Genomic DNA, 20229 nt, shown 5'->3' with positions numbered 1-20229 from the left:
TCTGGATTTAATTGAGAATGCATGAAAATAAACACTGAGCACCTAGAAAATGTTAATGGAGGATATACTTTTTTTTTTTTTTTTTTAAATGGAAGTCTAGAGAGATTTTACTGTTAGGGAAAGTTTAGCTTGCCACTAAGAGTAAAATGCTTGTTTTGCTTAGATTATTTTTATTTTTTAATTTAAATCCACGTTAGTTAACATATTCTCTAACAATGGTTTGAGTAGAATTTAGTGATTCATCGCTTATATAAACACCCAGTGCTCATCCTGACAAGTACCCTCCTTAATGCCCATCCCCTGTTTAGCCCATCCCCCCACCCAACACCTCTCCAGCTACCACCAGTTCTTTGTATTTAAGAGTCTCTTATAGTTTGCCTCCTTCTCTGTTTTTATCTTATTTTTTCTTCCCTCCCCCTATGTTCATCTGTTTTGTTTCTTAAATTTCACGTACAAACGAAATCATATACTTGTCTTTCTCTGACTGATTTTACCTAGCATAATACATTCTAGTTCCATCCACGTTGTTGCATATGGCAAGATTTTACTCTTTTTGGTAACCAAGTAATATTCCATTGTATATATTTACCACATCTTTATTCATTCATCAGTGGGTGGACATTTGGGCTCTCTCCATAATTTGGCTATTGTTGATAGTGCCGCTGTAAACATTGAGGTGCATGTGTTCCTTCGAATGAGCATTTTTGTATCCTTTGGATAAATAGTGCAATTTCTGGATAGGGTATCTATATTTTTAATTTTTTGTGGCAGTTTTGCTGATTTTAAGGTAAGATTCTGTCTCTAAATCATATACAGAATGTATGCTTTTAGTACGCATATTTTTGTGTCAGAAGATAATCTACTGTCAGTAAAAGAATGGGCAGAAGGCATGACAGTTAATAAAAAGAAACAGAAAGGACCAGAAGACATGAAGGGGAAAAAATGACTATTGTTGATATACTTTTTAGAGTTAACTAAAGTTTTTCTTTTTTAGGAAGTTAAAGCCTTGTTCAAAAATGAAAACTGCCCCAAGGTGATAAGCTGTGAGTTTGCACACAATAGCAACTGGTATATCACTTTCCAGTCAGATACCGATGCACAACAGGTAAGAAGAAAACTTTTCTTCTGATTTGAAGTCCTGGTGGTAAAAGAAGTAGTAGTATGTTTTAATTGAGAAAATATGTGCTCACAGTAATATTTGTAAAGGCTATTAAGTACCTTGTTCACCTTTGTGGTTGTGCTTATTAATTGGTTTCCTTTTTGATCATTTTCCTAAAGCTTTTTCAATTTAAGAGCAGTTTGTTTCCTATCAAAAAGATTAACACACAATTTTAAAATTAACATGGGGATTGGGAACCATGTACTCAGTAGTTCCAGTGTGTACATACTAGGCCAGTAAATCTGCAACTTCCATTATGATTCTTGAAATTTTGACATTAATGATACTGCTCTTACTTGTCGTGTCCAACTTAAAGGGAAGTACTATTCCACTGAAACAAAAAACCAAAAATATATCTGATAACATTTTAAAACCACTCACTGATTGATTGATTGAGTTTTAAGTAAACACTACACCCAGCTTGAGGTTCCAGCTCATGTTAGATCAAGAGTTGCATGCACCACCAACCGAGCCAGCCAGACGCCCCACTGACTTTTTCTTTTTTTAAAATTCTTCATCTTATAAGGCTGTCTGAACCATTTTGAACGTTGTGCTTTTTTTTTTTTTGTAGTAATCCATAGTAGCCAATCTACAGTAAATGTGAATGTTAGCTGATGTGTTAATTATTTTTTTCATTCCTTATCACCTGGATAATGAAATTGACTTTAGAATTTTTTATTGTTTATTTTGAAGATAGTTGCTAGTACCATACTTTTGATAGAATAAAGATGGCTTTAAGAAAATGTTTGAATACTAATGAAAGTTCCTTTCTGCTTTGTTAACAGGCTTTTAAATACTTAAGAGAAGAAGTTAAAACATTTCAGGGCAAGCCAATCATGGTAAGAAACATTTTGTAAATAGAGGCTCGTGTAAAGCCAAAAAGTTTTTGTTGCTTGTCTGAGAATTTAAAAAACACAGATGGATGTTTTATTAAACCCGTAATGATTTTAAAGAAATTTCTGTCTCCTATGATGTGCTAGAAAATTAGTTGATAGGATAGCAATTCTTTCCAAAGATGTAACTTCAGACAGCATGAAGTTTTAGTTAGATGCTGATTGCTAACGTGGCAGATCATCTCAACTCTCAAAATGAGAAGCAGGAATGATTTTTTAGTAAAGATGGAAAACATTCTCAATACTGTCATCCTCATCTCAAAATTAACTGCAGCACCACATTAACATTTGTCCTTGGGATCTGTCATTGATGGCACTTGTCGACTGTCTAATCTTTTCTCTACAGGTCTAATCTTTTCTCAGATCCCATGAAATCTACCTTCAAAACTTCTTTCAATCATTACTGCCATTGTTTAGGCTTGAAACATTGTTTAGCCTTTTAAATGTTATGCCTTCAGCTTTCCCCCTAGTTTTCCATTCTCCAGTTGCTACTATAGCTACCATCTAAAACAGAATCCTAAGCATGCCCTTACTTTGAGATGGTACTCATTCTCTATGTAATATTCTTATTATTATTTGTGATTGCAGTACATTGTCTTTAACTCTTAGTGAGCTCTTAATGTGTATCAGTTTCTGTTCTAAGCACTTTATTTGTATAGAGTCATTTAATTCTTACAAGAACTTAATGAGGCAGGTACTCTTGTTTCCTCCATTTTATGGCAAGGAAAAGTGAGGTGTGAGAAGTTACCTACCCAGTTTCATGCACCTGGTAAGTGGAAGAACCAGGATGAGAGAGGCTTACATTTATTAGGAGATTATATGTCAGGCACTGTTCTAAGGACTTATTTAAATCTCATTATTGGTGTGTGGTAGCTAGTATTACTACTTTCCATATTAGAGATAAAGATGTCTGCTATTTGTCATTCTGTTTCCTCTGCTTCTCCCTGTTATCTTCCTTTCCTACTTGAGGTTATAGAGATACTCTTCTAGGTCTTCTAATAGCTTTAAAGTTTTATATGTTAGATTTAGGTCTAATACATCTGGAATTAATTTGATGTACAGGATACAATAGGAATTTAATTTTTTTCCATGTATGGAAAGGCAGTTGTCTCAACATATATTTGTTCAGTGGTCTTTTCCTTCCACAACTTGTGTGTAATGTTGAATCTATCAGCTCTGCTTTACATTGTCTATTCTATTAGTCTTTTCTTTATTGAACCAACATCACTGTTTTAATTACTATAGTTTTAGAATATCCTTATGCCCTTATGCAAAGCCTCCCTTATTCATTATTTTTTTTTTTTAAGATTGTCTTGGTTACTCTTAAAGCCTTAGTTTTCCATATGAATTTTAGAGTGTTTGACTAATACTAATAACCAACCAAAGAAAAACTATATTGGAATTAATGGGATTTTGTTTCATTTACTGGGAACAGTTGGCAGTTTTACCCTGCAGTATTCAATATTGTGGTAACATTATTATGATACATTTTTCTGTTAACTCAGGTCTATTGTATTTTGTAATTACTTCCTTAAAGTAATTTTTGTTGCTTTCCCCCTCTCCATGGTATCTTAGTGACTTTTTTAAAAATGTCACTGCCTGGAGCGCTTGAGTGGCTTAGTCAGTTAAACATCCAGCTTTTGATTTCAGCTCAGGTCATGATCTAAAGGTTGGTGGGTTTGAGCTCTGCATTGACAGCACGGAGCCTGCTTCGGATTCTGTCTCTTCCTCTCTCTCTCTGCCCCTTCCCTGCTCAGCCTTGCATGCTCACTCGCTCACTCTCTCTCAAAGTAAACTTAAAAAAAATTTTTTTTAAATGTTACTGTCTGCAGGAACCTTGCTGAATTCCTTTATCATATCTAATGGAGATTATGTGTCTGAGAGAGGATATCATCTACAAATAATCACTATTTTGATTATTCCTTATACCTCTCATTTCTTTCTTATTTATCTATCTATCTATCTATTTATTTATTTATTTATTTATTTAACATTTATTTATTGTTGAGTGACAGCACGAGCAGGGCAGGGGCAGAGAGAGAGGGAGACAAACAATCCGAAGTAGGCGCTAGGCTCTGAGCTGTCCGCACAGAGCCCAACATGGGGTTCAAACTCCCGAACCGTGAGATCATGACCTGAGCATCAGTTGGATGCCTAACTGACTGAGCCACCCAGGCGCCCCTATACCTCCCGTTTCTTACAGCTGATTACATTTTCTGAGATCTTAGATATAGTGTTAAAATTATATATAAGTAGTAATATTTATCTGCTGTTTTGGGTTTTGTCTATAGTTCCTTTAATTAGTCATCACATAGCATATAGCCTAGTTCTTGCTAGGAGATTCACATTAATTTTTGTAGCATTCATTAAAACCAAATGACCTGGCACCCAGAAAGACAGGTGCAGGAGCCAGAAATCCTATATTCCAACCCTTGATGCTGCTTTCAGCCACATACTCTTTGATCTTAGGCATGTCAAGTTACCTCTAAGGTCCTGGTTTGTTTCTTTGAAGTGTACATGGTTTTCATTTTGGAAATCCTGTGATTCATAAGCAGTGATCTTGGAGGACAAAGGGATTAAGGGAAGAATGTTTGTCCACCTTTGAGGCAGTGTTTCATCCTGTTTTAATTGACTTTAAGACAGAATATTAAGTTTTATCTGGGTTTCATAAAGATGATATATATATTATAGAATGTCATAGGGAATATATGTTTATGTGTTCCTTTTATATATGTTTTTCAGAATTTAAAGAGTAAAAATACTTGCATAAGAAAGTCAAACAATATTAAATAATTAATGATTGATTAATTAATTAATTCAAATTCTCTTTACCAGATTCTTCTAGTTGTTTCCCCCAGAGGTGATAAGAGTTTTTTTCTGTGTCCATCTAGGAATTTTCTTTCTTTTTTTTTTTTTTTTTTTAATTTTTTTTTCAACGTTTATTTATTTTTGGGACAGAGAGAGACAGCATGAACGGGGGAGGTGCAGAGAAAGAGGGAGACACAGAATCAGAAACAGGCTCCAGGCTCTGAGCCATCAGCCCAGAGCCCGACGCGGGGCTCGAACTCACGGACCGCGAGATCGTGACCTGGCTGAAGTCGGACGCTTAACCGACTGCGCCACCCAGGCGCCCCTCTTTTTTTTTTTTAAATGTTTATTTTAGAGAGAGAGAGAGCGCAAGCAGGGGAGGGGCAGAGAGAGAGGGAGACACAGAATCTGAAGCATGCTCCAGGTTCTGAGCTGTCAGCACAGAGCCTGACGTGGGGCTCGAACCCACAAACCATGAGATCATGACATGAGCTGAAGTCTGCCACTTAACCTACTGAGCCACCCAGGCGCCCTCTTTCTTTCTTTACGTGAATAAGAATGTACAGTAGACACTCAGCTGCTCTTTTCACTTAATAGATCTTTAAGATCTATTCCTTAGAATGGTTTCTATCGAATTCTTTTTTTCTTCCTGTGAATGGACCATAGGTTTCCTGTGTTTTTGTTTTTGTTTTGTTTTTTTTTTAATTTTTTTTTTTCAACGTTTATTTATTTTTGGGACAGAGAGAGACAGAGCATGAACGGGGGAGGGGCAGAGAGAGAGGGAGACACAGAATCGGAAACAGGCTCCAGGCTCTGAGCCATCAGCCCAGAGCCTGACGTGGGGCTCGAACTCACGGACCGCGAGATCGTGACCTGGCTGAAGTCGGACGCTCCGACTGCGCCACCCAGGCGCCCCCTTGTTTTTTAATTCTTTTTTGAGAACCAGATATTCTGAGTATTCTACAATATTAACACTGAAATATGATCCTCCCATTCCTGGTATTACTGAAGTATTCTAATAGATATTGCCAAGGGAATCTGCTGCTGCAAAGAGGAATGAAACTAAGGCAGGCATCAGCACTGAATCCTCAGGGATCTACCGAACCACAATAACACCCTGTATTTTTGGAGGACAGAGTCTACTACCTGCCTTGCACCAGCCAGCCACTCCAGGAACATAAGCCATTGAGGAATGGGATTAGTAGCTACTATTTGCATGCTGCTCACTTAGGAAAGATCAGTAGCCTCTCCCTTAACAACCACATTGTTGCATGTATTGATAGTTCATTCTTTTTTTATTGCCAAGTAGTAGGAATGTACTGCAATTTGATTATCTAGTCACTTTTTCAATCTTCTCTTTATTTAAATTTTTTTTTTTGACGTTTATTTATTTTTGGGACAGAGAGAGACAGAGCATGAACGGGGGAGGGGCAGAGAGAGAGGGAGACACACAGAATCAGAAACAGGCTCCAGGCTCTGAGCCATCAGCCCAGAGCCCGACGCGGGCTCGAACTCACGGACCGCGAGATCGTGACCTGGCTGAAGTCCAACGCTCAACCGACTGTGGCACCCAGGCGCCCCAATCTTCTCTTTATTTAAAAAAAAATTGATTGTTGATCTTAGTATTGAATGAGAAGAAGGAGTCCTTTATATATTTTGAATATAAGTTCTTTGTCAGTTATGTATGTGTGTGTTGCAAATCTATTTCCCCTAGCTTGTGACTTGCCTTCTTGTTTTCTTAATAGCGTATATTTGAAGAGCAGAAGTTTTGGAATTTGTTGTTGGTGTCATTTTAATTGCAATGTACTTGATGTACAATATTATATTAGTTTCAGGTGTCTGAACGTAGTGATTCAACACTTCTATACATATGAAGTGATCACCATGAGAAATTTAGCTAATATCTGTCCCCATACGAAGTTGTTACAATATTATTAACTATATACTTACTACATTCCCATGACCTATTTATTTGTTTTGTAACTAGAAATTTGTACCTTTTAATTGTTTTCCCCTATTTCATCCATCCCTCTATTCTGTTACCCCTGGGCAACCACCAGACTTTTCTCTGTATATGTGTTTGTTTTGTTTTGTTTTTTAGATAGCTGCATATAAGTGAAATCACCCAGTATTTGTCTCTCCCTGTCTGACTTATTTCACTTAGCATAATGTCAATGTTATGGCAGATAGCAAGATTTTGTTTTTTTTTATAGCTGAATAATATTCCTGTGTGCCTGTATACCACATCGTCTTTATCCATTCATCTATCAGTGGACACTTAAGTTGCTTTCATATATTGGCTATTGTAAATAGGGCTACAGTGGACATAGGGGCGCAAATGTCTTTTCAAGTTAACGTTTTTGTTTTCTTTGGATAACTACCCAGAAATCAGTGCACAGAGGGTGCCCTTTTTTCTGTATCCTCACCAACATTTATAATTTCTTGTTTTGTTTTAATAGAGCCTTGTAACAGGAGTAAGGAGGTACCTCTTTGTGATTTTGATTTGCATTTCCCTGATAGTGATGTTGAGCATCCTTTCATGTGGCTTTTGGCCATATATATGTCTTCTCTAGAAAAATGTCTATTCAGGTTCTCTGCCCATTTTTAATTGGATTATATGGGGTTTTTTGATACTGAGTTGTGTATTTTGGATATATTTTGGATATATAGTTGGATAATATTTTGGATATTAAGCCCTTATTTTATTATTTGCAGATATCTTCTCCTATTCAGTATATTGTCTTTTCATTTGGTTGACAATTTCCTTTGCTGTGCAAAAACTTTCTAGTTTGATATAGTCCCATTTGTTTATTTTTTGCTTTTGTTTTCCCTTGCCTGAAGAGACACATCTATAAGAGTATTGCTAATTCTGGTGTCAGAGAGCTTACTGCTTATGCTTTTCTCCTAGGAGTTTTATGGTTTCTGGTCTTAAACCATTTTTTGGTTTATTTTTGTAAATGATGTAAAAAGTGGACCAGTTTCATGCTTTTGCATGTAGTTGTTAGTTTTCTCAACACCATTTATTGAAGAGACCATCTTTTCCCCATTGTATATTCTTGCCTCCTTTGTCAGAAATTGACCAAAGAGCAGAAGTTCAAAAAAAATTTTTTAGAAGCCTTTAATTTTAATAAGGTCTTTTTTTATCTCACTTTTCTTTTCTTTTTTTTTTCTTTTTTTTTTTTTTTTTTGTCTGAAATCAGTGTCTTTTGGGTCATGAATATTTTCTTTTATGATTTTAGAAGTACTATGCTTTCATTACTCACATTTAGGTTTTATGATCTACTTCAAGTTTCTTTTGTGTGTTGCAAAGTAAGAGTCAGGGTTCTTTTTTAAATGTGTGTTTATTGGTTCTAGCATTATAAGATCATGGGATACATGGGTGGCTCAGTCGGTTAGGCATTTGACTCTTGATCACAGCTCAGGTCTTGATCTCAGGGTTGTGAGTTGAAGCCCCACATTGGGCTCCATGCTGCGCATGAAGCCTACTTAAATAAATATACACACACACACACACACATATATATATTTTTTTAATCTATATATATATATAATCTCAGCCGTGTGTGTGTGTGTGTATATATATACACACACATATATATGTTTCTGCTGAGATTTCCCTTTTCTTCAATTCTTTAAGAACACAGTTTCCTTTTAACCCATACATATTCCTAATGGCTGGGTTAAAATCTTAGTCTACTGTTTCCTAGGTTATCTTGGAGTCTGTTTCTTTGGGCTGCCATTTTCTTTTTTCTTTTCTTTTCTTTTCTTCTTTCTTGCTTTCTTTCATGTTTATTTATCTATTTTGAGAGAGAGAGAGAAAGAGCTCAAGCAGGAGAGGGGCAGAGAGAATCCCAAGCAGGCTCTGCATTGTCAACACAGAGCCCAATGCAGGGTTTGAACTCACAAACTATGAGATCATGACCTGAGCCAAAATCAAGAGTCAGATGCTTAACTGACTAAGCCACCCAGGTTGCCCCTGGGCTACCATTTTAATAATGGACCACATTAAAAAAATGTTATTCACTTGGTTTTAATTTCTTATCAGATATTTTAAGATTTAAGTAAACTACAGTGTATGATATTACTTTAGTAAAAGCAGTAGCTATACATTTTTTTAGGGCATACTGAAATCAATTTGATATTTTACAGATTTTTCAAGATTGGCCATTATTGATTTCTTATTGTTTGGTTGCAATTTGGGGAGAGGGGATTTCCTGGCCTGTATCTATAAGGATCATAAAACATACCTTTCATTCATTTATTAAAATTGTAGTTTTGCTTAAATATGCATTATTTCACTTGATAATTTCCAACAAGTTGGTGAGGCTTATGATTCCTAATCTAATTCTCTCACATCTGTTTTAGCTCTATTGCAAAAGTCAGCAAACTTTTTCTTTAAAGGACCAGATAGTAGACAGTGTAGGTTTTGCCAGTCATGAAGTCTGCTGTAACTATTCAACTCTGCCATTGAGGCACAAAACACAGGCAATATGTAAACAAGTGGTCTGATTTATTTTACTAAGTTTTAGAGCATTTGTTTCTCCCCCCACCTTTTTTTTTAATTTAGTACAGGAAATTGCAAACATATAAAAGTGGAGAAAACAGTAAAATCAATCACTGAGATCTCATTAGCCAGTTGTAACAATTTGTAGAGCATTGCCATTCTTGCTTCATCCATTCCCACCTATTTTTCCATGCCCCCAATTATTTTGAAGCAAATTTGAAACTTAATTTTATCTGTAAATAAACTAGTATTAGTAGCTCTGAAAGGTAGGGATTTTTTAAAAATTATACTTACAATATCATTACACTTTTAAAAAAATGAACATTAGCTTCTTGAACATCAGTTGCTGTTCATATTTTCCTCTCATTTTTTTTCTCTTTTTAAATCTATAGTTTCATCCTCTACTTACTTATCTTTTCTTTTGGAAGTGTGTTGTTGAAATAACCATGTTAATTGGTTTTACAGAGTTCCTCATACATTTTGCTAGTTATATTTTATTGTGTTAAAATACACATACATAAGGGGCGCCTGGGTGGTGCAGTCGGTTAAGCGTCCGACTTCAGCCAGGTCATGATCTCGCAGTCCGTGAGTTCGAGCCCCGCGTCAGGCTCTGGGCTGATGGCTCAGAGCCTGGAGCCTGTTTCCGATTCTGTGTCTCCCTCTCTCTCTGCCCCTCCCCCGTTCATGCTCTGTCTCTCTCTGTCCCAAAAATAAACGTTGAAAATAAATAAATAAACTAACAATCCTTTAAAAAAAATAAATAAAATAAAATACACATACATAAAATTTACCATCTTTATACAGTGCAGTTGTATTAAACACATTCACCACCATCCTTTCTCATAATTCTTTTCATCTTGTAAAACTCACATTCTGTACCTATTAAATAATAACAACTCCCCATTCTCCCCTCCATCCAGCTCCTGAAAACCACTATTATACCTTAAACGTATGATTTTTGACTACTCTAGTTTATATAAATTAAATCATATAGTATTTGTTTCTTTTTGACTGGTTTATTTCACTCAGCAAAATGTTTTCAAGGTTTATCCATGTAACATATTGCAAAATTTCCTTCCTTTTTTTTTTTTTAATTTTTTTTTTCAATGTTTATTTATTTTTGGGACAGAGAGAGACAGAGCGTGAACGGGGGAGGGGCAGAGAGAGAGGGAGACACAGAATCGGAAACAGGCTCCAGGCTCTGAGCCATCAGCCCAGAGCCCGACGCGGGGCTCGAACCCACGGACCGCGAGATCGTGACCTGGCTGAAGTCGGACGCTCAACCGACTGCGCCACCCAGGCGCCCCAAATTTCCTTCCTTTTTAAAGCTGAATAACATTCTGCTGAATGTATATACCACATTTTACTTATACCGTAATCTGTTGATGGACACGTGGATTGCTTTTGCATTTTAGCTATTGTGAATAATGCTGCTATGAACAGGGGTATACAGGTATCTCTTTGAGACCCTGCTTTCAGTTATTTTGGGTAATACCCACAAGTAGAATTGCCGAGTCATATAGTGATTGTTTTTAATTCTTCGAGGTATCTCCATACTGGTTTCCACAGCAGCTATACCATTTTACATTCCTACCAACAGTGCACAAAAGTTCAAATTTCACCATAGCCTCTCTAACACTTGTTCTTTTCTGTTTGTTTGTTTCTTTTTTTTTTTTTTTTAAATAGTAACCATCTTAATGTGAGGTGGTATTTCATTGTAGTTTTGATTTGCATTTCCCTAATGATTAGTGGTAGTGAACATCCTTTCATGTGTTTATAGACCATTTGTATATTGTCTTTGGATAAGTGTCTGTTGAAGTCCTCTGCCCCTTTTTGAATTGGCTAGTTAGATTTTTTAATGTAGTTAAACATGATTCTCTGTCCCTGTACTTCATGCAAATTGATAGCCAGATTTAGAGGCTTGACCAAAATTTGGCTTGACTTGGGAGCAGCAGAGAGAGAATAAAAAGCCTGTATGTTTTTGTGTCTGTCTCTTATGCTGGATGCCACTGATCATTGACTAAATCTATAAATTAAAGCTGCAAAGAGGTGCTGTTTTTAGGCTTTCTTTTTTCTTTTTTCCATTTGTTAGTTGAAGCACTTCTATAAAGAGAAGCTTTCCATTATCTTCATTATCGTGAGGTGTACAACTCATATATGGAACACATGAGAAATGCTTGGTTCTAGCTTTTCTTAGCCAGTTTTAGAAAATAATAAACCTTCAAAACTGACCATTCGGGTGTTTTTTGTTGTTGAGTATTTAAACATACTTGATGTGTTTGTTGTCCTTATCGATGAATTGTGGCCTCTTTGAGTTAACTTATCAGTCCTTTTGTCATGGTCCTAGTAATTTTCAGTGGTTTGCTTGCGTCTTCTTGTATATTTGATGTCAAAGGCCTGGGGTCAGGTCAAGTCTCCAGAGTCCCCACTTTATTTTTATGGGGAGGTGATAATTTTTAGCCTACTGGCTAGGCACAAGGAGTTCTTGTGGTTACTGGTGTGGTCATTGTTTAAAAGCTTTTTCATTGGACAGAAATATGAAATATGGATTGTTACCTTTTTTTTTTTAACAAAAATGTGAGTTTATACTGATGCTTTTGATTTAAATTCAGGATATATGGTTTTTTACTTCTTTAGTCTTACGTTTGTGTCTCCTTTCTCCCATGTGAAAATCTCAGATCTCTTTGACTCCAGTATAATTACTGATTTTTTTGTATCCCATAGTCACACACAAAAGTATCAGAATAGCAATACCAAAAGCAATATAAATCTGACAATATATTAAGAATTTTTTTTGCTATACTTTGCCTTGTAGTTTATTCCTGAGGCTAACAGTTGGTTTTGTTACGGCTGAAAGTCACTTAGGATTTCTGTGTGTTGTATTACTAATTGAATGCACATTAAAGTTAATTTTGCTGGATGCTACTGAATATTATTTATTTATTTTTATAATTGATTTATTTTCAATGTGTGCATGGTTTAAAAGTAAAATATCTAAAACGTGGTATATTAAATACATATTCACACATATATATGTATGTATGCAAGTATATCTTTATATTCCTATGTGACTTAGCTAAACAGTAGCTTACTATACATACTCCTTTATCCTCCTTGCTTTACCTTTTTTTTTTTTTTAACGTTTATTTACTTTTGAGACAGGGAGACACAGAGCATGAACAGGGGAGGGTCAGAGAGAGGGAGAGAATATGAAGCAGGCTCCAGGCTCTAAGCTATCAGCACAGAGCCCGACGCGGGGCTAGAACTCACGGACCACAAGATCATGACCTGAGCCGAAGTCAGCCGCCTAAACCGACTGAGCCACCCAGGCGCCCCTACCTTTTTTTTTTTTTTTTTTAAACAATAGTATATTCTTGAATTCACTCCATAATAGTATTTAGAGCAATTCATTAGTTCTTTTTATTTCTGTTTGATACTCAGTTGTGTGGATGTACTCTGGTGTATTCAGCCATCGATGGACTGATTGTTCTGTTGTTTTGTGCGTGTGTGTGTATTGAAGATAGTTCTTTTTCTCCATCCCTATTATAGTTAGTGTTTTTGAACAGCCATGTATATCCTTTTTTAAACTTCTTTTTGTTCAGTGTATATTTGGAAAAGATTCCTAGAAGTGGGATGGGTAAGAATATGGAAAATGCATATATGACTTCAGAAGATAACTGCTAAATTTTCCTTTATAAGTGTTGTGCTATTTTACGTGTCCATCCTCAGTGTATCAGAGTGCCTATTTTGCCACAATCTTATCAACAGTATGTTGTCAAATTTTTGGATTTTTGCCAATCCTATAGGTGAGAAATGTTAATTCCATTTTAATTGCATTTCTCTTACAAGTAAGGTTTAGCATCTTTTCATATGTTTAAGAGCCATTTGCCTTCCTTTTTTCTGTAAACTCTGTTCATTTCTCTAACATTTTTTATCTTTTTAGAATTTGTATGTTAGAAATATATTAGCCCCTTTATCTGTGATAATTTGCAGTTAGTTTTACTATTTTGATATTTTGACTTTTGTAGCTTTAAACCTTGTTCATTGTTATATTTGCCATGCAAAAGTTTTTAAAGTAATTTAAAGCTATCATTTCCTTTTGCTCTGCTGACTCTACAGTAGTCAGAAATAACATAGTTGTGTAAAATACGTTTAAAAAGTAAATTAAATATATTTGTGAGAATATACACTTTATTATAATATGTTCCTCTTCTAGGCAAGGATAAAAGCCATCAATACATTTTTTGCAAAGAATGGTTATCGATTAATGGATTCTAGTATGTATAGTCAGCCCATTCAAACTCAAGCACAGTATGCCTCACCAGTTTTTATGCAGCCTGTATATAATCCTCACCAACAGTACTCGGTCTACAGTATTGTGCCTCAGTCTTGGTCGCCAAATCCTGCACCTTACTTTGAAACGCCACTGGTAAGTGAAATCCTTACAGAATCATAAAATTTTTCACTTAAGCTGAAATTTGAAGAAATCAGCTAGAGTAGTTTATTTTTTGTTTTGTGTTGATATTGGTTATTTTCTGACTTTTAAGTAGTGATAATGATATCTAATCCCCTATACCAAATATACGCACGTAACTAAGGGTTAAGCTATTTGTTCCTATTTGCTGAGTGAATTAAAATAAGAGACTGGGTCAATCCTGAGTAGTTTAAAATGCTTTTAGTTTTGGTAAACTTTTTCAGAGAAAAATGTACTTTATTAAGTAATAGCCTAATGATTCCTTTTTCTGTAAATCAGGTAATATTGGAGTATTGCAAAAAGCAAATAGGTAAAATGCTTACAAATGTTTTTGCCTTATAAAAGAAATTGAAGGGGTGCCTGCCTAGCTTGTTCCGTAGAGCATGCAACTCTTGATTTCAAGGTCGTGACTTCAAGCCGCACTCTGGGTGCAGAGATTACTTAAAAATGAAAAATCTTAAAAAAAAAAAAAAGGCGGGGTTCATTGGGTGGCACAGCCTGCTTGGGATTCATTCTCTCTCTCTCTCTCTCTCTCTCTCTCTCTCTCTGCCTGTCTCTGTCTCTCTCTCTCTGTCTCTCCCTTTCTCCCTCTACCCCTCTCCCCTACTCATGCACACACACACACACACACACTGTAAAGCAACAAAAAAAAGAAAGAAAAAGAAAAATTGATGCTAAGTTGTTAGTTCATCAGGAGTTTCTTACAGCCTTTACACTATATTCTGCCCTTTACATTAATTGGTTTTAAACACCAAATTTTCTTTTAGGCTCCTTTTCCCAATGGTAGTTTTGTGAATGGCTTTAATGCACCAGGATCTTATAAAACAAATGCTGCTGCTGTGAATATGGCTCGACCATTCCAAAAAAATCGGTAAGATGAAAATCATAGTGGAATTTAAAGAATACTGTGTTAATAGCAATGCTATTTACAGACTTTTTAACCAAAAGCTTAAACAATTTTACTCTAGAATTAATAAATACACTTTTATCTCAAGAGTTGATAATTTGTATAAAAAAAGACTTGGAACTGGGATTGTAAATGATACATACTGATTTTTTTAAATAATAAAGATAATAGAAAATTATTTTATGATAGTAGCAAAATCTGGTGTCTAAATTAGTAGTCTAATTAGTAGTTTAATATGTAACATTTTGGAGAATGGGTTTTTTGAGGATAGAAATATTAGCTGATTTGAGTATTGAATGTTGGGAAAATGAGCTACTTAAGATTTTTAAGAATTTACTTTTGAAATGATTTCCATGAACTATAGCAGCAGCTAACATTATTGAACATTTAGTGTCTAAGGCTCTGTCTTAAGGGCTTTACATATTTTATCACAGTTTTCATAACCCGATAAGATATATACAGTTATTATGTCTATTTAAGATGAGGACATTGAAACAAAAGGGTTAAATATCATGTCTATGAGCGTGTGGCTAGTGATTGGCAGAGCCAAAATTTGAGCCCAGGCAATTTGACTTTAAAGCCTACACTTTATTTTTTTTTATTTTTTATTTTTTTTATTTTTTAATATATGAAATTTATTGTTAAATTGGTTTCCATACAACACCCAATGCTCATCCCAAAAGATGCCCTCTTCAATGCCCATCACCCACCCTCCCCTCCCTCCCACCCCCCATCAACCCTCAGTTTGTTCTCAGTTTTTAAGAGTCTCTTATGTAAAGCCTACACTTTAAAAAGTGTTCTAGATAAATTATTGAGAACTCTGGAAACTATTTGCTATCATATAAAAGATTAATAAGTCTGTTAAGTGTTAATTATTTTTATATAAATGTCAACTGATAATCTCAATAATTTGGTATATATTATGATTTTTGATAGAGTATGAGTAACCAAAGAAAAATGGGCTTCTATGGTGGCTTAGATTTATTTAATAGTTTCATATTTATTGTTCCTTGTTTGCTTATTTTGTGAGCCTTCTAGGTTTGGGTTTCTGTTTTTTTAATTATTTCTTTTCAGGGATTTTCTCTTGCTAGATCTCATTCTCCCAGTTGGTTCTTTTTGGCAAGGAGACCACATGGGGTATGTTCTTCTAAAATGACTTCTAGGAACTTAATTCTTTTTTGTAAGGTTTTCCTGGAACATGCTTCACTGAGAAGGAAGACTCACAGTATTAAGTGTTCTTCTTAGTGGTTTCTGGAAGCATTCATAATGTATCATCCTCTCATAATCAGTTTTTTGTACTCACACAGTTTGTACTCACTGACAATTGGTTAAAGTATTTGAAGATCGTTTACGAGCATTAGGAAAACTTTACTACATATAACTATTCTTACTGCTTTATGAAGTTTCAAATGAGATCTCTTTCTGTTAACAAGGATGGATGGTTCTTTATAATTCAAAGGATTATTGTGCTCTTAAAGATGGTTTTTGGTTTGGTAATAAAGTAACACCCGCAAAATTCAAGTATTGCTAGGACATATGAATAGAAAAGTACAGGGAGCCTCACACATTGTCCTTTAATCCCAATCCTGCTTTCAAAACGACTAATTTCCATGAACACATAGAGATAATGATGTTTAAATCTGGGAAGACCTTTGTTATGATATAGTTTTAACTCATTTTACAGATGAAGAAAGTGAAAGCTGAAGAAAAAAATCTTGCTAGGGTTACATTGGCTGGTTATTATCAGCAGACTTGAGATTAGAACATTTCCTTTCCTCTACTATAGTTGGTAAAGTTTTTCTCCCGTCCAAGTACTAACCAGGCCCGACCCTGCTTAGCTTCCGAGATCAGACGAGATCAGGCGCGTTCAGGGTGGTATGGCCGTAGACGGTAAAGTTTTTCTTAAAAATAATTTAAGTAGAGGGGCGCCTGGGTGGCGCAGTCGGTTAAGCGTCCGACTTCAGCCAGGTCACGATCTCGCGGTCCGTGAGTTCGAGCCCGCGTCGGGCTCTGGGCTGATGGCTCAGAGCCTGGAGCCTGTTTCCAATTCTGTGTCTCCCTCTCTCTCTGCCCCTCCCCCGTTCATGCTCTGTCTCCCTCTGTCCCAAAAATAAATAAACGTTGAAAAAAAAAATTAAAAAAAAAAAATTTAAGTAGAGCAAATAACAGCTTACAACTTCACTTGTTAGAAAATACAGATTTCTCCTGATTAGAAATGGTAGCTTTGTAGAAATAGGTTATCTATTGATTTCACTTTTTTTTTTAAGGAGTGAATTTTGCTATAGACAGTGAAGTAGAATAGACATCTTTCTTGTAGACTAAAAGCAGTATATCAGTATTAGCTAAAAGTACTGGTGGTTTGCATATTTTTAACTAAAAAATGTATTAAATAGGTTCATGGTGTTCCTTTACCATCACTTGTTTTTGTTTGCTGTGCTTTCTTGATAAAAAGGGTGAAATTACGATAAGAAAGCCAAGAATGACAATCTAGTTATCCTTGCTTGTAAGGATATGTGCCTCTGCTTTTAAAGGTACAGGACAGGTTTTGCTTGTTTTTCAAAACCATTCACGTACAATTCCTTTTCATACCTGTGACCAGTACAGGTTGTTAATTTTTAGTTACAAAAATTATACACAAATACTTTCTTCTTATAAAATGCAGATATTACAGATGAAACTAAAAGAACTTTTTGACCAACACAAGACCACTGTGTTTGTTTGTTTAAAGTTATCAAAGAGAAAGTAACTTTTAGAAAGCCCCTTTGCAGTTTATTATATGACCCTTGTAACGGCCCAGTGATGATCACTAGACCTACTTGGAGAGACTAGGACTAACTTTCAGAAGTCTGGGCATTTTTCTACCTTTCATTCTTTGTCTTTCTATCACATCACTTCTTCCTTTCCGTCTTTTATCACTTACTTCTTTTATCTTTCTTTTTATCTTTTGCCTAGACTGAGATTGTAAGTCCCTCTCGGTGAAGGGTAAGATTATGAGATCTGAGGGCTGTGTAAACCTGATAACTAATCTGTTAGTTATACTGAAATACAGTGAGCAAATTTATGTGAATAATAGTTTCTGAACAGATACATAAACGGCATATCTACCTCATGAGGTCATTTTTAGATACGATGGATAATATAAATATTTTGAAAATTACTTAGTGTTTCTTGACATACTATCATTTTCATTGCTGTTAAAAATCTATTTTGAGGATTGCCTGGCTGACTCGGTAGAGCATGTGACTCTGGATCTCAGGGTTGATTGTTTGAGCCCCATGTTGGGTGTAGAGATTACTCTAAAAAAATAAATAAAAATTTTTTAAAAATCTATTTTGACATAAAGTAATTATTTTGAAAAGTAACATCTTACATGAAACAGCCTAACTTTGTAGCCTGATTTTTACATTTAAGTTTAATAGTAATCTAATTTTTTATTTTCTGTAAAGAATAAGGTAGGATAACTAGAGATGTTGTTGGAATTAATGCTTAATTGCTGGGTTTATAATTATTTTGAGATTTTAAATCTCTATTCAGAGAACCAGGAATCGACAGTGTATTATTAATACAAATTTATAACTATGAAAATAGACTGTAAAAATTGAATATATAAACTACAAGTAAGGGGCCGAATATAAATCTCATACTTCCTTGTAAAATCTGTTGAGCCAAGATCCTCAGTTGCCTGGGCTTACTTTAGGTATTTTCGCTCTTGATTAAACTGTAGCCTCTCCTTTACCCGACCCCTAGCTTTATCCTCTTACAAATTATTAGGAGATTTGGGTGCTTATACCCATCATCCAAGATAAAAGCTACTTTTGTTCACAGTTATTTAGGTTTTTGTTTGTTTTTACCAAATTCCCTACCTAATTCATGAAATCACGCTAGGCTATTACTTGCATTATATTTCCTAGCTGTTGTCCCGTTCCCCGCCCTCCCGCCCATAAGGATCTTTGAGCAATGAACTTATTGAGAAGCTAGAATTTTAATACATTGCACTTTTTCTCTTGTTTTCATTGGCACTCCCCTAAAGAGCCTTTTTAGATTTTTTTCACTCCCTAATTTTTCCCTATGAAAATTTAGTGCTGGAGATTATTGTATATGTATTTATGTAATGTATGAATATCTATACTTTATGTATAAAAAGAGTAAGATGAGGTTTTTTGTTTTTTCCTTTTGTCCCTCTCCCCATCCCAGAACCTTTTTTACTCCCACTTGGGGTGATGTTGCCCCATTGAGAATGTATGGCATAGACTTACCAATGAGCTTAAAGCCTGACTGATTTATATGTGTCACGACTGCAGCTGGTGTTAAATTAGGTAAAATCCTACTTGTATTTTGAGTATTGAGGTAGAAGTACCTATATTTTGAAGAACTTTGGATCTTAACCCAAATCTCTCCAAACAACTTTTTTTAAATGTAAAAATTCTTTGCCTTTTAAAAATAATACATCTGGGACATAAGTTTACATTTTTATAATGTGACACTTTTATGTTTAATTTATAGAAAATCAGAATACAGTAGAAGGCGGTTTTTAACTTAGCCTATCAAATAAGAGTTTTTACCATTAAGAGGAAAGATTTTCTGTTTTGATTTATCCTCTCATGTATGTGATCTTATGTTTCTTATAGTGTGAAGCCTCATTTTAGGTCATCGAGTGGTTCAGAGCACTCAACAGAGGGCTCTGTATCATTGGGGGATGGACAGTTAAACAGATCTGGTTCAAGGAACTTTCCAACTGAACGGCATAACCCTACAGTAACAGGGCATCAGGAGCAAAGCTATCTTCCAAAAGAAACTCCCCCTTTACAGATGGAACAGAATGGGGACTATGGTAGGGGCAGGTAAGGAAATACGGAATAAATACGGATATGGTATATGAAAATTCTTTGCTCATAATATGAGTATTTTAAGAACATGATCTAGTGATTTTTTTTTGTTTTAACTATTGGTGTATGTTTATGTTAAATGAATACAGTGTTCACATAATACGGGTTAATGGTTTTTCATAAATATTACGAAATTTATAGTGCCCATATTAGAATATAGCTCTGAGTCAGAGGTTTTATAAAGTTACTCTGAAGTTCTGTATGGTTCACTGAAGAAAGAATAGCTTAGAAAGATAAGATCCTATCTGCATTCTAGTTTTAATTTCTTACAAATTCTAAACTGTGGGAATGGGGTTATACATTATTGCCCAGTCTGCCTGAATGAAACCAAAACAACTGAATAATGATATGCTTCTGGTGTGGAAGGAGCACTACCTAATAAAAATGAGCCCATCTTATTTAGTCGTGTTGGTGGTAGTAGATGCAGTTTTTGGTAGATTAGTTTAGGATCCATTCAGAAGAATATATATTCATCTCTTCATTATAGTGGAGATACAGAAAGTAGAATTACTTAAACTAAAAGTTCACCCGTCTTCAGTAGAATATATATATATGTATGTATATATATATATATATATATATATTTGACAAAACGTAT

General features: G+C 35.2%; 1 protein-coding gene across 9 annotated transcripts in view; it reads left to right on the top strand.

The window, feature by feature from the left end:
• The window catches only part of LARP4 (La ribonucleoprotein 4), a 65453-nt gene that overhangs the window by 32394 nt on the left and 12830 nt on the right, over positions 1 to 20229 (top strand). For 8 of the 9 annotated variants that reach the window (XM_086713411.1, XM_086713412.1, XM_086713409.1 and 5 more), the window contains 5 exons: positions 995 to 1105; positions 1945 to 1998; positions 13581 to 13793; positions 14606 to 14709; positions 19374 to 19586. In XM_086713411.1, coding sequence (XP_086569537.1) covers positions 995 to 1105; positions 1945 to 1998; positions 13581 to 13793; positions 14606 to 14709; positions 19374 to 19586 — 695 coding nt within the window. Of the gene's footprint in view, positions 1 to 994; positions 1106 to 1944; positions 1999 to 13580; positions 13794 to 14605; positions 14710 to 19373; positions 19591 to 20229 lie in introns of those variants that run through there. The other variant, XM_086713416.1, reaches the window with a different exon arrangement.

The sequence above is a fragment of the Puma concolor genome, chromosome B4 (genome assembly GCF_028749965.1).
Source record: "Puma concolor isolate L17-30 chromosome B4, mPumCon1.1.hap2, whole genome shotgun sequence".
In the NCBI taxonomy this organism is placed as follows: domain Eukaryota; kingdom Metazoa; phylum Chordata; class Mammalia; order Carnivora; family Felidae; genus Puma; species Puma concolor.
Note: the sequence above shows the minus strand (reverse complement) of the source record. Positions and strands in the feature narration are given on the sequence as shown.